This window comes from Ictalurus furcatus, chromosome 1, assembly GCF_023375685.1.
Source record: "Ictalurus furcatus strain D&B chromosome 1, Billie_1.0, whole genome shotgun sequence".
In the NCBI taxonomy this organism is placed as follows: domain Eukaryota; kingdom Metazoa; phylum Chordata; class Actinopteri; order Siluriformes; family Ictaluridae; genus Ictalurus; species Ictalurus furcatus.
The window spans coordinates 23,613,479-23,633,586 of NC_071255.1; the positions used below are offsets into that span (position 1 = coordinate 23,613,479).

The following is a 20,108-nucleotide window of genomic DNA, read 5'->3' on the forward strand; positions in this document are numbered from 1 at the left end:
TTGTGCTTCATAGTAATGAATTCAAAGATCATGGTATTTTCGGCATGGTCGCCCTCTACTGGTCATGAAAGGTGAAGGACAGGTCATGAGGTCAACCAGCCCTCGCAGGATGACCTCGGTCTCTAATCGGACAACATGCAGAAACATGATGAATAAGCTGATGTGAAGAAGCGGCTGTTTCCAGCGTTCAAGTGACTCAGATGTTTTCTGGATTAAGATAAGAAAGGTGAAGCCGGAGGTCTGGAGAACATCCTAGTTTTTAAAAGAACATGCTATCAAAGCCTACATTTTTTAAAAGCTCAATTCTTCTGTAAGCAAAGCACTGAAAGCATAGCAAAGACACTCCAGTTAATTCTGACATTGGGATTACGGCTGGGTGCCTCCCAGACCATGTGGTCATCAGTGGGATACCCTGGCATCCATACACACACAAAGGGAGACCCAAACATTTACTTTCCTGTGGTCCGAGGTCAAGGCCTTTGTTCTTTTAACCACCCAAATTACCCAAGGGGCAATGTCCTGCTGCAGGAATAGAGTTAATTAGCACTACATGCACCAATCGGCCAAATTCCTGGCCTCAATGGAGATATTTTACAGTAAGAGATTGTGTTAACTGTCATAAGGGAAAAGCAAGTAATGCTCTGTGCATAATTAGAGTTTAAATGGATGCAACGGTCTTAGAAGGTTGATATTGTGTCAACAAAGATATCATCTTCATTTCCGTTCATGCTAAAAAAAGTCTTCTTGCTAAAATCTTGCTTTGAGGATTGGCTCGGAGATAATACTTCTACTGTTGTATGTGGAAATCAGCCAGAGTTTTTTTTTTTTTTTTAATTATTATTCATATGCACATAAAGTGAAAGGGAGGAAGAGACTGAGGGAGTGTCAGGGTAGCATTATGCCCAAGTTAAGTGGCACATATTGTTTATTAACACATTAAGTAATAAAAAATCCAAAATACAGGAGGAAAACATTTGTGGCTACGGATATTCAGCCCTGATACCATCAGTCACGGACTAAAAGTTTATACACAGCTATTTCCCAACAACACTCGAAAGCAAAAGGTCAACAGTAATGGAGAAGAAAAGTGAACAGAATTCCACAGGGAATTAATCTGAGAGGGAGTGTTTGCACACTATCTCGCAGGCTGCACATTTTAGGACTACACACTGAAAAAAAAGTCAAAGACAAAAAAGGACCTAAGGTAAAGATGAGCAAATGCTAAGCTTATGTTGACTCATGACTCATGTATCCTGGCCCCAGTGAGAGGATGAGTCTGGAGTGCACTGGATACCTGTGCTCTCTCAGACTGTGGGCTCTGTGCAGCTTCAGGCTCACAGAAGAAGCAATGTGTTCCACCTCATCCACGCGTACTCTTCAACAATTTCTGGAAGGCAAACAGAAAAACAGAAGAGGCATAAGAGCATAACAAAATCTAACAGCTCATTCCTCATCTCTGTCACAAACCAGTCTTCCAGTCATGCTTCTCATTTCCTTTCTTCTCATTTGTTCAGATTTGTGCTGTTATTTTCAATTTCTTACATCTGTGTGACATGAGAAAACTACCCACGACATGTAATTTCTAACATATTTGGTTGTGACAGGTCATAATGAGTCCGCTCTTTAGCACAGCAAGCAGACCATTATTCACACCGCTCCAGCTCATGCATGGATAACACTCAACTCTGCATTGAATTACATGCAAATCAAATAAGCTTTTCTAGATCAGAAAATATAAATGTATCATGCTGACTTACAAAATCTACATGGCAGGTTTTTGTGAAGTAAAAAATGAAACTAAGCTAAATCATGTCAGATCTTTTCCCACCTTTAATGTGAAATTGCAAATTATATAAATCCTGAAAATCAATCAGAAATAGTTTTAGAGGAAAAAAGAAACATAAAATAAACCTTACAATAACCTAGTTGCATAAGTTTGCACACCCCTAAAACTACTTTGTTGAAGCACCTTTTGATTTTATTTTATTACACTACTCAATCTTTCTGGGGAAGAGTCTATCAGACTTGGCAATATTATCCATTCCAGGTCAGTCAAATTGTGAGGGCATCTCCTGTGTACAGCCTGCTTCAGGTAACTGCAGAGATTTTCAGCTGGATTCAGGTCTTGGCTCTGACTAGGTCCTTCAAAAACTTTGCTCTTTTTTGGTTAAGCCATTCCTTTGTTGATTTGGACATATGCTTTGAGTCACTGCAGATAGCTTACTAGCAGACACCTGAATGCTTCACATTAAAATCAACTGGTATTTGTAGCTATTCATGATTCTCTCCACCTTGATAAAAGCAGCATTTCTAGTTGAAGAAAAGCAGCCCCAAAACATGATGATGCCACCACCATGCTTCACTGTGGGGATGGTGATCTTTTAGTGATGTACATCTTTTTGACCCAAACATACCTTTTGGAATTGGGCTCATCGGATGATAACATATTTTGCCACATGGTTTGGAATGATTTAGTTAGGCTTGGATGTTTTTGTGAGACAGTGCTTCCGTCAAGTCACCCTAAGCTATGGTCCAGACATGTGAAGAATAGAACAGATTGATGTCACATGCAGAGAGTAAGCAGTACTTGTTAGATATTCCTGCAGCTCCTTTAATGCTGCCGTATGTCTCATGGCAGCCTCATTAATAAGTTTTGTCTTCTCCTTTTGTAACATTGGAGGGACATTTTGTTGTTGGAAATTTCAACGTACGGCCCCATTTTCTCAATTTGTTGATGAAGGCCTTCACAGTGTTCCATGGTACATCTAATGTTTCGGAAATTCTTTTATACTCCTTTCCTGATCAATACCTTTTGACAGTGAGACCTTGTACAGGCTCTGTCAGCTCTTTGCAGTTCATTCAGCAGTCAGATAAACCCAAGATGTCAAGAAAATCCCAGAGAAACAGCTGGTGTTTATTTGGGGTTAGTCAGAATAATTTCATCGATGACAGCTGTATGATAATTACTTTTGAACATGAGATTGAATGTGACTGGTTCGTTCTGCACATAGCCACATCCCCAGTTATAAAAGGGTGTGCACACTTACAGTGGGGGAAATAAGTATTGTCAACAATTTTTTTTTTTTAGTAAATATATTTCCAATGAGGCTATTTAAATTGTCACCAGACATCAGTATTAACTCAAGAAATCCAGAAATATAAAGAATACACAACATTAAAGTCCATAAATGAAGCTATGTGTAATAAAGCAGAATGATACAGGAAAAAAGTTTTGAACACGTTAACTGAAATTTATTTAATACTTAGCAGAGAAGCCTTTGTTTGTAATGACAGCTTCAAGATGCTTCCTGTATGAAGAAATTAATGGGCCATAGTATTCAGGTGTGATTTTGGCCCATTCTTCTAAACATATTGTCTTTAAATCTTGTTCAATTGGATTCAAGTCAGGTGATTGACTGGGCCATTCTAATGCCTTGATTTTTTTCTCTGACACCAACTGAGATTTTCCCTTGCTGTATGCTCTGGATCATTGTCCTGCTGGAAGGTCCACCCACGTCTCATCATCATCCTGGTGGATGGCAGCAGATTCTTCTCAAGAATCTCCCAGTAAAGGGCTCCATTCATTGTTCGTTCAATTAAATGAAGTCTGCCAGAACCATGCAATGAGAAACAGCCTCACACCATGATGCTTCCACCTCCAAACTTCACTGTTGGTATAGTGATTTAAGGTGATGTGCAGTGCCATTTCTTCTCCAAACATGGTGTTTAGTATGACAGCCGAAAAGTTCAATTGTGCTCTCGTCTGACCAGACTACACTCTCCCAGTATTTCATAGGCTTGTCCAAATGAGTTGTAGCAAACTTTAAACGAGCTTCGACATGCCTTTTCTTTAGTAATGGAGTCTTGCGGGGTGAGACTGAGCAGTGGAGTGCATTGGCTATTGTTTTCTCTGTAACGATGGTACCTGCTGCCTCCAAGTGTTTCTGGAGCTCTTTCTGAGTGGTCCTTGGCTCTTGGACTACTCTTCTGTCTCCCTGGTCAGAAATCTTGCGAGCTCCTGTGCGTGGCTGGTTGATGACGGAGTGATGTTGCTTCTACTTCCGGATAATGGCCCCAATGGTGCTTACTGGGAGATTCAGAAATTTTGAAATACGTCTGTATCTGATTCCATCAATATGTTTTGCAGCAATAAGGTTGCACAGGTCTTGGCAGAGCTCTTTGCTTTTACCCATCATGAGATGTTTGTGTGACACCTTGGTAACGAAAAGCCTTTTCATAGACCATCAATTTACCAACCCAGCTGATATTAATTTGCACAGATAGGAGGTATAATTACTTATAGATTTCAGCTGGTTCCTTGCCTTACCTAGTTCTCTTACCTTGGAGAACTGCTTTTTCTTAGTGTGTTCAATACTTTTTTCCTGTGTCATTCCACTTTATCACACATAACTTTATATATGGACTTTAGTGTTGTGAATTCTTTATATTTCCGTATTTCCTGAGTTAATACTGATGTCTGGTGAAAATCTCATGTGAATAACCTCATTGGAAATATATTTACTGAAAAATATGTACTTTCCCCTACTGTATGCAACTGGGTTACTGTAACTTTTTTTTTATTTCCCTAAAATGTTTTTATTTTTTATTTTTTATAGATTGTAATTTCACATTGCGGGTGGAAAAAGTTGATATGATTTATCTTGGTCTCATGAATTTCATCACTAATCAGTTGAGTTTAAAGGCCCTGCTCAAGGGCCCAGCAGTGGCAGCTTGTTGGTACTGGGATTCAAACTCACAACCTTGCAATCTGAAGTCCAATGTCTTAGCTGCTGAGCTACCACTACCTTTACCACTAGGAAATAAAGATTAGGCTCTCCTCAAGCCAGGCAGGTCCTTACCATTCAGTACTGACTATAATGACTGGAGTAATACATGATAGGTGTGTATCAGAAGAAAAAGAAGAGAGAGGGGGAAAAAAAAAACTGTAGGAGTGGGTAGGATTGGTCAGAACTTTGCAAGTGGAGGAGAGTGGGATTTGTGGGAAACGGTCCTACACAGACCTCTATACAGACCTCTGTACAGACCAGTGAAACAGCCCTGGGTGACATCTGTTAGCAATGCAGCCTGATTGAATTATTATGCATGTGAAACTTAATCCAGCTGATCAGAGGAACCCTCAGTGCTTTTAAGGCCTAACACCTACTCAACCCAACACATTCTTAAATAAGCACTAGACTAAGGGAAAGCTTGTTTCCCTATATTGCACTGCCAAGCAGCAGAAGTTAAACAATTTTGTAAATGCTTACATCCTATCAAAAAAAGAATGAAAACAATCAATTATAGATCATTAGCAAAAGAACAAAAGCAATAAACACTGAATCAATAGGACTGGAGCAGAGACTGTTGAATATATGATGCGATATATTACAGGATCAGAAATAATGAGGCTTTTCCTACATTTAGTTGCACATCTTTCAGTCTGGAATAGAACTATTAACAAGACCAGACTGGATACCTTTGCAACAGCTTTAACATGGTGGACTTTGATAGTAGCGGTTTTCTCCTCAAAGGCCTTGATTCTGGACTCTTCTGCCAGTCGATGTAAGACAAGCAGCAGATTCAGCTGGACCTGATTACGCAAGACAAACAACCCAACAATTACTCATCTCTGACAATATGATAACATTTTATGCAGGAGTCATCCAAAAACAGCTTATGCATGATAAATGGCAATAACTTCAATGGATATTTTATTTTATCGCACCAAAGGAGTTACACATTGAAATTCATCTTCAAATTGTTGTAAATCACATAGAAACAATAAAAGATTACTCTAAACTAGTAGTGGCCAAAAAACACAGTGTGGGCTATTGCATTGTTTTCCATCTCTTCTTATAAATCACATCTTTTTTTCACACTTTGGTCATGCAAGCATTTTTAAGAAAACGTCTGTAGTTGCAAATACAAACAAGAGAAATGGATTATATGAGCTAGTTTAATGTAGCACTGGGTGGAGTCCTATAATCCCATCTCAGCTTAGCAGATATATACTATAAGTTTTGTGGACACCTGACCATCACACCCATACCTGATTCTTCCCCAAACTGTTGCCACAAAGCTGGAAGCACCTAAATGATCTAGAATGTCTTTGTAGGCTGGAGCATTACAATTTCCCTTCACTGGAACTAAGAGGCCCAAACCTGTTCCAACATGACAGTGCCCCTTTGTACAAAGTGAGCTCCATGAGCACATGGTTTGCCAAGGTTGGAGTGGAAGAACTCGAGTGTTCTGCACCAAGCCCTGACCTCATCCCTACCGAACACCTTTGGGATGAACTGGAACGTTGACTGTGCCTCGGGCTCCTTCATCCAAAATCAGTGCCCAAACTTACTTCTTGTCGCTGAATGGGCGAATCACCACATCCACACTCCAAAAGCTATTGGAAAGCCTTCCCAGAAGAGTGGAGGTTAATATAAAAACAAAGGTGAACTAAATCTGGCATGAAATGTTCAGAAAGCATATATGAATGTTATGATCAACTGTCCACAATCTTTCAGCCATATAGTGTACAGTGCTGTGAAAACGTATGTGTCTCTATCCTGATTTCTTCTGTTTTTGTGTACATGTCATACTAAATTTTTTCACAAATGAAAACAAAATCTAAAATAAAACAAAGGCAACCCGAGTAAACACAATACAGTTTTTAAATGATAATATCTATTGAAGCAAAAAAGTTATCCAATACCAGCTGGGCCTGTGTGAAAATGTATTTGCCCCCATAGTTACCAATTGCCCAAATCTATGAAACTGAATTTACTGAACATAATGAGGTTCAGCTGGACTAGATGCAAACAGGCCTGATTACTGCCAGACCTGTTCAGTCAAATCATCACTTAAATAGAACTTTTTCAGCAGCATGAAGTTGGTTAAAAGTTCTTACCCAGTAACACACTATGCCAAAATTGAAAGAAATTCCAGAAATTATGAGGAAGAAGGTGATTGAAATACATCATACTGGGAAGGGTAACAAAGCTATTTCAAAGGCTCTGGGACTCTAAATAACCACAGCGGGAGCCCAGAAGTGGACAACCTTCCAAAATTCCCCCAAGAGCGCAGCAACTACTCATCCAGCAAGTCACAAAAGATCCAAGGTCACTGTTCATAACTCCCCTATCAGAAAGACACTGGGTAAAAATGGCATCCATGGAAGTGTGGCAAGGTGAAAACCACTGCTAACCCAGAAGAACATTAATGCTAGTCTGGATTTTGCCAAAACACACATTGATGATCCTCAAATCTTTTGGGAGTATGTTCTGTGGACTGAGGAGTCAAAAGTGGAACTGTTTGGAAGATAGGGGTCCCGTTACATCTGGCATAAACCAAACATTAATTTCCACAAAAAGAACATCATACCCACGGTCAAGCATGGTGGTGGAAGTGTGACGGTGTGAGGATGCTTTGCTGCTTCAGGGCCTGGGCAACAGAATAATTGAGTGAAACATGAATTCTGCTCTCTACCAGAAAATCCTAAAGAAGAATATCCGGTCTTCAGTCCATAAGTTGAAACTCGAGCGCAACTGGATTATGCAGCAAGACAGTGATCCAAAGCAGAGGAGTAAGTCTAGTCCTAGAAGTAAGTGAAAGACTGATCTCCAGTTATCAGAAGTGTTTGGTTGCAGTTATACATGGCACAACCAGATTTTAAGTTTAAGGGGGCAGTTAGTTTTTCACATTGATGATAGGTGTGGGATAATTTTTTTTTTGCTTCAATAAAAAAAAAGAAACAAACAAACAAACAAAAAAAACTATTGTGTGTTTGCTCAGGTTGCCTTTGTTTTATGTTGTATCTCATTTCAAGATCTAAAACTATTTGGTATGAGATGTACACAAAAACAGAAAAAAAATCACAATGGGGCAAATACCTTTTCACAGCACTGTGTAGTATGTCCATCAAGAATAGGGGATCAGTAGATCGTTAGTGGACCTTCACTTTTCCTCCTGCCATGTAGTCGAAACATTATTTAACCCAAGTTTTCACTTGGTCATCCACTACCAAAAAAATAAACATAAAAACTAAAGGGGGTGGGAGTCAACACTACAGATCCTGAGAAGCGTGATTTTACCTCCATGGCTCTGAATCAAGTACCTTATCAATGCACACAGTGTTGTGTGTACACAGTATCACTGTGGAGTGGCTCAGCCTGAAACATGGCTTAATTCCACTGAAATCCTGTGTCAAGATCTGAAGCAAGCCTAATGAGCAAGAAATACCAAAAATATATATGAAAGTTTGTGCACGGTACATCCCTGATCAGCAGCTATAGAAAGCATTTTGGCTGAGGTTACTGCCAATAAAGATCTCACTAGTTCAGATACATTTTACATTAATCACTTTGACAACTCAAACCATACATTTTTTTATAAGTTAAATATGACTGTCTATATTAAGACAGCATAAAATAATAGGAAAGCACATTTAAAGGTAATTAAGGATATTTTTTCAAACTGTACTGTAGCACATAGCATAAAGACATTTGCAATTTTACTCTTCGGGGGAAAATGAATTATTTCTCAGTCAGCATGAGCAGATTTGTTCAATTCATAATGTAGATTCTAATTCTAACCAATTCTAATGCCTATGTATTTGATAAATGGCTCCAGTGATGCAAAAGCACAGAGGGGATGTGTGCATGCATAAATACATCATAATCTCAACGAAATGAAACGCTTAACTAGGGAGAGTGCAGCTAAGAAAAAAAATCCAAGGAAAGAAACTATTTCACTAAAAATACAGAGTATAGCTAGTCACACTTGCCACAACGTAAGCCCACACACAGTAACTCAGTAATTCAAGCCAGTCACACATACTTTTGCCTCTTGTGACACAAGACAATGCAGTAAGGCAAGACCTATGTACCATCTTCTGTTCTTCTTACCACATCTTCTCTTCTGTTCTTTCTCTCAGTCATGTGTGCACACACATAAATGTATATATGAAGTAAGTGTCTGGTGTCTTAACCACATACCGAAAATTTTCCAAACACAGCTAATGATTTCATTGTGCATGTACATGATGACCATTTGGATGCAATTTAAATCTATTAATACCTCATTTTCATAATTGTAGGTCATCTTTGGGGCGTCTGAACATTTTTCCAACAGCTGCTCTTAAGAAATGTTGTTGGGAGAATGAAAGCTGAGAAGCTCAGACTTGCACTGTGCCAAATGCTTTGCCAAAACATAACGACTCAACCTAACTGATTAAAGCCAAGGCCACTTTCTTCACCACCTCACACAAACACACACAAAAAATGTGGAAACTTCAGAGAGGAAAGGGTGCCGAAAAATGTGTGAGCAACAGAGCTACAGATTAGAAGAGTAATGGTCCCTCAGGATTGTTATAGATTTTATATTATATTATATTATATTATATTATATTATATTATATTATATTATATTATATTATATTATATTATATATTATATTATATTATATTATATATGGGAAAAAATGAGAATGATTAAAGGAATGGAACAACTTTAAATACATTACATTTATTCATTAGTAATGCTGAATGAATCAGAAATTTTTTATAGATCTATTTTTTTTCCATAAAAAAATAGAGCTGTTTTCATGAAAGAACCTAACAGTGCTCTGTTAAAACAAGCTGTCACTCACATGAATATGAAAGCCCTAAACATTAGTAAGATTGCAACAATATTTAACACTAACTCTTGTACAATTATATTAAACAAAACACACAAAAAAATGTTCATTAACTTGTGAGAAATGTGTCCCCTGGGATTTTCACACACACACACACACACACACATACCACAATCTCTAGGGTTTACTCAGAATGGTGCAATAAAGAAATAACATCCAATAAGCAGCAGTTCTGTGGACAGAAATGCCTTGTTGATGAGAGCTCAGAGAATGGCCAGAAAGGTTCGAGCTGACAGAAAGGCTACAGTAACTCAGATAACCACTCCGTACAATTGTGGTGAGCAGAAAAACATCTCAGAACATGTAAAACCTCGAGGCAGATGGGCTACAACAGCAGAAGACCACATCTGGTTCCACTTCTCTCAGCCAAGAACAGAAAGCTGAGGCTGCAGTGGACACAGACTGACCAAAACTGGACAGCTGAAGACTGGAAAAACGTAGCCTGGTCTGATGAATCTCGATTTCTCAAACTGGTTTCATAAACATGAGTTCAGTGTTCATCAGAGGCCTTCCCAGTCACGGGATCTGAATCCAATAGAATACCTTGGGGATGCGGTTGAACGCGAGATTCACCGCATGAAAGCGCACCTGAAAAATCTGTAAGAATTGTGTGATGTCAACATGGACCAGAATCTCAAAAGAATGTTTCCAACATTTTGTGGAATCTATGCCATCAAGAATTGAGGCTGTTTTGAGAGCAAAGGGAGGCCCTACCCAGTATTAATATAGTGTTCCTAATAAAGTGCTTAATGAGTTTAAGCTTTATTAATAAACTTTCTCTGTTTCACTGGGAAATGTAGAAAAGAAACACACTCTTTCACAGCTTCCCAGAAGGATGAACCTGATTATTTTCAAGTTCAACCAACCATCAAATGCTCCAGAGTCCATCTCAGTTCAACGTGAGAACAAAGGATGATGTTAAGCCACTGCCACAACCTTAACATACACTTATAACCTTGAGCAATGTAAATGGCAAGCCAAGTTCACAGCGTGGCGCAAAAAGCTAGAAACCACACTTGTTGGAACATCCTTACCATGAATCATTTGGCTCTCGAATGAATCTTACTACAGGATTGCCTTAATAGTTCATTGTTGGATGTCTCTATTGCATGCATGGAATTTTACCTAATTATAATTAAAATTGTAAAAATATTTAAGTGCCACAGTTCCAAAACATCTCAAAACCACCTGCACAAAACATTTTCTATCATTTGTCTTCATCTTTAATGCTAACCACTATATTATATATATATATATATATATATATATATATATATTTATATTTTACACACACACACACACACACACACACACACACATATACACCCCCCCCCCTATACTCCAAGCAATATGACTCAAAGACATCACAATATCTTTCAAATGACAATAATTTATCACGATATGGTTATTATCGTGTCATATTGCCCCGCCGGACCCAGAAAACCAGCTCACACTCATGGTATGGCCTTCATGCACAATCACAACATCAGTTAGGTCTATTCATATCAGTGTAGAAGGCAATAATGGTCTTATTACAAAAACCATTAAAAGAACAGAAAACCAGACCAAACCAGATATTCATTCATAGTATGTGGAAAAAAAAGGAGTCTTTTATTCATTTTCCCCTCATTCTTTCTTTGAGTTTAAAGGCTGGATTAGACCCCTGTAAAGCAGCACTCCTTTCAGGCAGGTTTTTACATCTTAGGAGGGTCCCCACCTCCAGTCTCAATAAAGCATGACCAGCTGCAATAGCTTTTTAATTAGGAGCCATTAGTGCATGGACAGTGTGCACACACTCACGCACGCGCACACTTTTTTCTCTTAAGGAAACAACATTGTATAGCACTTTCCTAGTGATTTTAATCACTATTACTGATTTGTTTTAATCTCTAATCTATACAGCTTACACTACATTACCATAAAATGGCCTGCACATGTTGATTTTATGATATGTAGTACACCCAGTACAGATCTGATGTTAAAACAAATCTGAAATAATTACATAACTTTTAAACTGACCACTTCCTAAGCAACACATACACTAGCAAACACAACAGACTTTCACCTGAAAACATGCGACTGCCAAGAGGGCTCTGAGAAATGTAACAATTACTTCTATTTATAACTAGATATCAATAGTCAAGTAGTGCATTTATCTTTACTTCACCTCTGTAGCTCTCCTGCTTTTAAGTTTGATGCGACTGTTAATATCAATACATGAGAAACTTGATGCGTTCGTTCTGAGAGGTCACATTCATTTAGTTTCGTATAACAAAAGTGGATGGGGTCATTTGATTTTCTTTACATCAGTATGTTGATTTAGGATGCCCTTCACACCTGCCATGTTTGTTGTGGACCTTGACACATCTTTATATATATATATATATATATATATATATATATATAAAAATATAAGAGAGAGAGAGAGAGAGAGAGAGAGAGAGAGAGAGAGAGATCAACAGATAGACAAACACTCAGCCCGCACACCAAATAACTAAACCTTGGTTTTTTCCAAAATAGGCCAATTTTTTTTTTTTTCGCTATACACTGAAGACGTTTGGGTTTGAGATCAAAAGCTGAATATTAGACAATAGATCATAATTTCAGCTTTCATTTCCTGATATTTACATTTATATGTGTTAAACAACTTAGAACATGACATCTTTGGTGGCAGACCACCCAATTTTTTGGTAAGCAAAAGTATTGGAACAGAGTCTTAAAGTAAGTAACACTTAATATGTGGTTACATATTCCTCACCTGCAATAACTGCATCAATATCAACATATGTTGAAGACAGATTGTTTCTGTAGACTTCTGAATTCATTTTGCGGTTACCATCCTGAGTTACATCAATAAAGAGTAGTGAGTCTGTTCCAGAAGCAGCCATACAAGCCCAAGCCATAACACTACCTCCACCATGTTTCACCAATCAACTTCTATGTTTTGGATCATAAGGAGATGCTTTCTTTTTCCACACTTTGGCCTTTCCATCACTTTGGTAGAGGTTAATCTTAGTTCCAGAACTTTTGTGGTTTCTTTGCGAAGTGGAATCAGGCTTTGAGATTCTTACAGCTCATGAGTGGTTTGCATCTTGTGGTATGGTTTCTATATTTCTGACCTCGAAGTGTTCTTCAAATGGTGAACTGTGATACCTTCATCCTTGCCCTGTGGAGGTTGTTGGTGATGTCATCGACTGTTTCTGTCATCAGCTGTTGTTTTCCTTGGCTGACCTGTTCTATGTCTGGTTGTTAGTACAACAGAGGTTTCTTACTTTTTCAGGACAGTCCAAAATGTTGTATTGGCTATGCCCAATGCTTGTGCAATGGCTCTGATAGATTTTCCCTCTTTTCTCAGCTTCAAAATGGCTGGCTTTTCTCCCATAGACAGCTCTCTGGTCTCTGTACTGGTTTAAATGCAGTCTTCATAGGTAAAACCCAGGGCTCAAACCCAGAGCTATTAATTGTTTAAACAACCAATTTAACAGGACATACCTGGCCAGCAAGAAACCCCCACCAGTCACGTTCCAATATTTTTGATTTTTTAATGTTCTAAGTTGTTTAACACATCTAGATGTAAATATCAGGAAATGAAAGCTGAAATTCTGATCTTTCATTTCACATTCATCTTTTGATCTAGAACATTTAGTGTATAGCAAAAAAAATTGAGAATAGAACTGGCCTTGGCCTACCAATATTTTCAAAGGGGAGTGTATGTATTTAGGTTTCAGTGCTTGGACACGTAACACTGGGCATACTGGGAATGAGATGAAGCTCCATAAACAAATATCAAGCCGAATATCAAGAATCTTGGTAAAAGTTGTGTAAAATCAAGTAAAAATCAAGTAATTAGATAAGACACCTGTATTTGTACGGCTGTTGGTGGAATCTGCATTATAATCAGCCTTTCAAAGTTGGTGTCACATTGAAATGATTGACAGGCAATACACAGCCTTGCAAAAAATTCCACAAATTACTCATCAGTGTGGCTTGGTTTCAATCCTCTCGGTGGTCATGTTTTGAAGTTATACATGTGGTTATGTTTCACTGCTTGGTATCCTAATCCTTGAAGTTAGCACATGACATGTTAATGACATGTATAGTTCTGTGCTTGGTCCTTATTTGGTCCAGCAGTCATGTGAAAAAATCAGGTTCTGTCTAAATAAGGAGTTTCTATATGGCTTTGTATGATAGTACAATAATGGCTTTGTATGATAGTACTAAAACTATAGTACAGTAGTACATACTACTGATAGTATAATTCGCGCATGTACATATTATATCTACCAGTAACTATCCTGTTTAAAGTATAAAGTCAGGTGCTTTTGGGAGGATTCGCAGAGTAAGAATATCATTGTACTGTGTAACAGACTGTTTCCTTGACATATGACTATAAACTCTTGAATCTTGACCTGGTTATTTTGAGCCACTTTAAAATTTTTGAAGAAAAGTAATCATATGGAAGCGAGAAACCTATTCACAAAGCTGACTTAATAAAACGCACTCTCACAGGTATATGGATGTTATTGCAGCACGGAGTTATAGACCAGCTATCCTGAATTTACTGTACCACGGATATGTTTTTTTCATTGGATAAAACACAGACAGGTTACTGGTTCACTCCCAGTAAGAAAACTAAACAAAACTGAGTTTGTATTTAAATGGTTATCCGTGTAATGCCATGCAACGCGAGTTTAATATTAATTTAAATCTATGAAATAATTCACCTGTGAACAGCGATGAAACTCACTGCGTACATGTAAACAAGTTTAATCGCTTTTTGGCTAACTATCGCAAGCTGACAGTTGTTCGACGCGGAGCAAAACTTACCATCAAGTCTGCGTTTTTTCCAATCCGTATGTCCGATTTCTTTTTCATGTGAGATTTTAAGACTGTTCTCGGTGCTTTCTTCAACATGGCTGACTTTATAAGTTTACGCTCAAATACACAAAAGTAAAAACCAACAACTATCGCCGTTTTAAACCGGGCGCGCGCTTTACTCCCGTCGCATAATGATGACGCGTGAAGGCATGACCAATGGACAAATCTCAAACGCCTCTGAACGGATATATAGCTCACTTCATATGGTGTTAAAAATAGCAGTTTATTGTCTCTGTAAGTACACATATAAAGGGAGCAAGGAAGCATATTAGATACAGCCAGTTTCAGAGTCAAAATAACGGTGCATTCGGCTGCTTGTCGTAGATACGCCCACAAAACGGGAAACGGTCCGGATGACGTCATCTGCATTTACTTTGACAGATTACAAACAAATATAAATGTTTGTGCTTCTTGTAGTTTACGGTTTGCGCACACGTACTATAAGATAATTATTTATGACTCGTTAATTATGACAAGTATTCAGAAACAATTATGATTAATAAAAATAATGAGAAATAAAATTAAAAAATAACCCGTGTTCTGTTTTTGTCCTACTGCATTTACAGGATCTTCGTAAAACAATATCGCAGGTATTTCTGTTATTTTTCTACTTTTTGTTACCTTATCAGAAAATGACTCCAGTGTTAAACTGTACAGGTAGGTGGCATATTTGATGTACTGCCTTCAGCATTAACATTTAGGAAGAAGTATTCCTTTATGTGCGTGCAAAGTGAAGTTTTAAATAAATTATTCTCGATATGTAGGATAAATTGTCAGAACACGGGCCGGACAGGTGAAAGGTCATATGTTGTAGTGATGTGTCGTTCATGAACGATTCGTTCATTTTGAACGAATCTTTAATATGATTCTGGAACAAGGAGTTGTCTCAGAGAGTGATTCGTTCATTTCTGACCGCGCATGCGCTGCAACATCCCCATAGGTTCTGTACAGGAAACAGAAATGATTAGTTCATCTCTCCAGTCTTCGGGTTCCAGTCGTTTGTTCCTCCAGTGAATGTCGCATAGGCAATGCACCATGCAATGCCGGAAATGGAACAGACTGCATACTAACAGACTGCATAGCCTTAAGAGCCAGTTAAGCAATTAATTAATAATTTCTGTTTCTCATAATTCGGCCTTGGTTGCATTAGCCTATAGTTTATTTTTTTAATTCCAAAAGTGATCAACGTTTGCATAAGTACTAGATGTGTTGGGGAATTTAACATGTAACATTTTAATTATATTCTGCTGAAATGAACGAAATGACTTGTAAAATTATTCGTTCATTTTGCTGAATGAGATTCAAAGATCAGAGTCAGTAAAATGATCCGAACTTCCCATCACTAATATGTCATAGGTTATATGTCACAAGTTGTAAACTTCCCCACTTGTATACACGACTTTGTCTGGTGTTCCACTGCGTTTTTCATGTAGTATTAGTATCTCAGATTTTTTGATACCAACTTTCTTGTTGTAGGAGATTGACAGGTTGATATTTGTCTATTTTGTGCTCCACACTAATGAAACGCTTTAAAAAAACACAATTCCATAGTTTATTTCTTTCTTTAAAAACTAATTCTTAATCTCAATACATCATTTGACATCTACTAATATAGCAAATGACTACAGGCTTTTGTAAATTGGCATGAAACAGGTAGAAGGTCGCTGCAGGCCTGCATAATTCCTTAGTAATTGTGTTATGTGGCAGCTAGGCTATAGCCAAGATGTTCAATGTTATACAGCAATGCATTAGGTATTGCTCCTAAAGTACAAAGCACATGAGACATCTGCAGAGCATTTGGCAATTTAAAAAAAATAATAAATTAATATAATGCGTATCTGAAACTCTGCCAGGACTCTGAGTCCATTTTAAAGGCACATGTTTTTTTGGTTTCTATTAATGTCTTGAAGCTTTGACATTTTGCTGGGTTTTCGCCTATAGCCCCAGGTTTATACACCATACTCACTAATAGTATGTATCAGCTATACCTTCTCACTTATTCCCTCTCCATCAGTTAGTGTTTAAATTACAAACACAAAAGTACTAAAGAACAAAAAAGGTCTTATACAAATATGTCAGCATAATAGATGGCGTTGTACCAGACATTAAGGCTGATAAAAGTTGTGTTATCAAATTATCAAGCAGCAGTGCAGATTTAATAGTACAATGTCATGTCTGGTATTCAGTAAAAGGTTCAAGACTAAGGGTGTCTTGGAGTCTCTTTCCCTATCATTTGGTTTGTATTTGGGATGATTTATAAAGTTTACAGATAGATAAATTACAGTACATGAAGTCACTGTTTTCTGATTAAACAATAAAACATTATGGGTGGCTGAATGCTGGCAGAGAGTTGCAATGAAATAAAATAGGCATTTGTGATCGTTTATTAAAAATGTCTTTGTTTCTTTTGTTTCAATTTCCTTTTAATTTCCTTTTGAATTGCATTTAATGATCATCATGATGCCTACATAAATCATTTCTGAATTAATGTAGATGTATAAATTAACTCAGTCGCTTTAAAGTTAAATTTCACAGACTGCGGTCAAGGATTTTTGTAATGAGTTTTGATTACCTTTAGTATAAAGTTGGGAACGGGTTAAATTTTAGCTCACTAAACCAAGCAGAAACATGACTTTTAGAAATACAATACATACTGTATTGATTGGAGAATATGAGAATAAGTTTTTCTTAACGCCAAATGCCTTTCTTTTTGTAGATTCTATTCTGTCAGCGGAAAGCACCATATTTTTTCACTTTTTGGTTCAGCACCGTTCTAGCTTTCTCTGTGCCTGTGTGATCAAAGCTCTTTCATACATCATTAACCGCTAAAACAACTCCCGCTATAAAGCTTTATCACCCTCATCTTCACGCTCTGCTTTTAATTCCATTAATTCTGCACACAGTGAGCTCTGCACTTGAGCTGCTATAATCTCACCATAATGTCCTGCAATGTTTGTTAAGGAAACTACCCAGAGAAATACTGGGGTTTTAGATGTGTGCCATAATCACTCAAAAGCACTCAAGTGACACAGATTTACTATATTCCTGTGGATACCCCTGATTTGGTAATTCAACTAATGAGGGCAGATGGATCACAGGAGCCCTGCAGACAACATATATTTAGCCTGGCGAATTACCTTGTGCAAATACTGTCCCAATATGCATCTAATTTATCAGGTCCATAGTGAGGGAGGAAGGACTTGGCCCAAGCATCTGCTATCCAGGCTTGTGCTCTGTTCAGCCTCTTATTTACAGTTTACAGGTATCTATCTCTATTATTTCTTTATCCAATCTCAGATGAGAGAAATATTAGGAACAACATTAGTCTTCACCTCAACCCTTCATTGTTTTGTTTGGTTACCAATATAGTACCTTATAAAGATCACTTCAGAGTAATGAACATTATTAGTATTATTTTTAATTGTATTGAGGTTTATTCCAGATCAAGTATAATTTCACGAGTTACAGCTATTCAAACTAGTGCTAGCATAAAAACACTTGATGGTTCAGTGGAAAGGTCTTGAAACATTTGGTGCCTGGTTACAAGTGATACAGAAAGTTCAGGTGTCAAAGTCACCTTTGAGAAATAACTACTATCTGCAAAGTGACTCTCATGTTTAAGACATCTGTCAGTTCATACAGCCGTTGTAGAGTCCAGGCTCCCAACACAGGCTTGCAATTTAAAGCAGGTGCATAAAGGCCATAATGTAGCACACCAGCTCAAACGAAATATATGTTAAGGATTTTCCTGTCCCTGCGGAATATCACAACACCTTGGCTAATATGTTCCATACATGAGTGAGAGGTGATTACATAAAGATGTCAGGATTTCTTTGAAGGTCCACTGATTTGCACTTCAGTGAACCTCATAGTTTTGTGTAAAAGTCCTATGAAATAAGAATCTGCCTACTGATTCTGTTTGAAGAGTGGACTATACAGATAAGGAAACTGTAGATTACTGAATGCCCATAAAAAGGTACTGAAGTGGACAACCTCTGTACTTTTGATGAGTTCATTTCACCATGGAAAATGGCAGTATCGAATAGCCTACATGTGTTCAAGTGGCATGATGTACACATGACTCCTTACATGAAGCCTCTCAGAGCTTATATTCTATCCAAATCATTACAGTCTGTTGGCAAACACATGCTATCCTATCCAGTTTAAGTGAGAGAAGAGTGGAAGACAGCAAAGAAAAATACTGACAAGACCCACAAGACATTCTTTCCTTGTATTTTTACCTCCTCAATTGTACGGTCATTACTTATTACTGAACAATAGGCCTTTTTTATATCTTCCCCAAAAAATGTTTTCTCCCTTTGGTCTTGGCTAATTCCTGCCCACCAGCCAGCTCTCCCCAATCATACAACAGCTACCAAGGTGAATGCTAGCACATGCTTCATAAAAGGCAAACAAAGCCAGCCTCTGCATCTTTAAAAACTGCTGCTCATGGAGCGTCACAGGGTAGCATAACATACTCAGAACAAAGCGCTATCTGTAATCTTCCTCATACATGAGCTCACAGATGCCCAAGATTGGCTCGTGTCACTGTGGTTGACAGGGAGGGAGTATGCAATCCTTCCCAGTCAATTTTGCTCTCTTGACGTCCATGGATGGCAAATTGCACAGCTGTTGAGTCACACCAAAAGATTAAAGCTATAGTTTTTTTTTTCCCCAAGGGATTTTAAATCAGTGAACTTTCCCTGATATTTTACTATTAGCTTGTGTTCTTACTCTAATATGATAAGTATATCTATTTGAATTGTAGATTTCATTCTTTTGTCTGATATTTATTTAAACTAATATTTGCTGGACTAGTTTAGACTAGTTTTGGCTATGTAGCACTCTTCAATGTACAAAACAGTTTAATTTATGCCCTTATGTCGGTGCCATTTTTTAAATTGAACTTGAACTTTTTGTCACTTGTCATTCAAACATTGAATTGTTCTCTTTATTCATTCTGTAGATTCCATTTACAACCTTCAAAGACCACTTTAACATTTACAGAAACACTTCCAGCACCCTTATTGTTTTTATATACTGTTTGAGGTAATCAAATAGCCCATGTGCCTTGTTATTATTGTGATTAATTGCTTTTCTTCATGGGTTCTTCATGGGTTCTTTGAATGGCTAAAGGTTTTTTGCTTCCCAAAAAAGGTACAGTCAAAGTAATCCACTGTTTTTTTTTGCACTCACTCCAGTCCTAGAGTTTAATTTTGACTGTTCTCTGTCCTTCTTACAATGATACTGCATTTGTTTTGTTAGAATAGCGTATCACTGTTGTATTGCTGTCCCTTTCACAGCTACAGTATATGAATTGATTGTGTTCAGCTTGTCAAATGAATAATGTAAATATACTGTCCATGTATATAGATGTAAATACATTGCACGTAGCGGCAATATACTTGTGATACAGTTTCTTTTGCGGTGTGTGTGTGAGAGTCATATAAGGTCACTAATGGAAATATAAAGGGATATGACAGGTACTTCCAGAACCCTTTGAATCATAGACACGTGATTAATGAATTAATGAATAATTAATT

The 20,108-nt window shown here is 37.7% G+C and overlaps 1 protein-coding gene across 1 annotated transcript; it reads right to left on the bottom strand.

The window, feature by feature from the left end:
- Positions 1-891: 891 nt before the first annotated feature.
- cenpw (centromere protein W) lies at positions 892-14,689 on the bottom strand. The gene is made up of 3 exons (XM_053633281.1): positions 14,515-14,689; positions 5,477-5,590; positions 892-1,387 (listed from the first exon to the last, which is right to left on the bottom strand). The coding sequence occupies exons 1-3, from the start codon at positions 14,599-14,601 to the stop codon at positions 1,361-1,363; spliced, it is 228 nt and encodes a 75-aa protein (XP_053489256.1). The 5' UTR covers positions 14,602-14,689; the 3' UTR covers positions 892-1,360.
- Positions 14,690-20,108: the final 5,419 nt, after the last annotated feature.

Bases quoted from the DNA above. Each gene is read 5' to 3' on its own strand.
- cenpw (XM_053633281.1), bottom strand. From the start codon at position 14,601: ATGTTGAAGAAAGCACCGAGAACAGTCTTAAAATCTCACATGAAAAAG. The intron at 5,591-14,514 runs GTAAGTTTTGCT...TTGCGTAATCAG, and splicing joins GAAAAAACGCAGACTTGATG to GTCCAGCTGAATCTGCTGCT. The intron at 1,388-5,476 runs GTATCCAGTCTG...TTTGCCTTCCAG, and splicing joins ATGTTAAAGCTGTTGCAAAG to AAATTGTTGAAGAGTACGCG.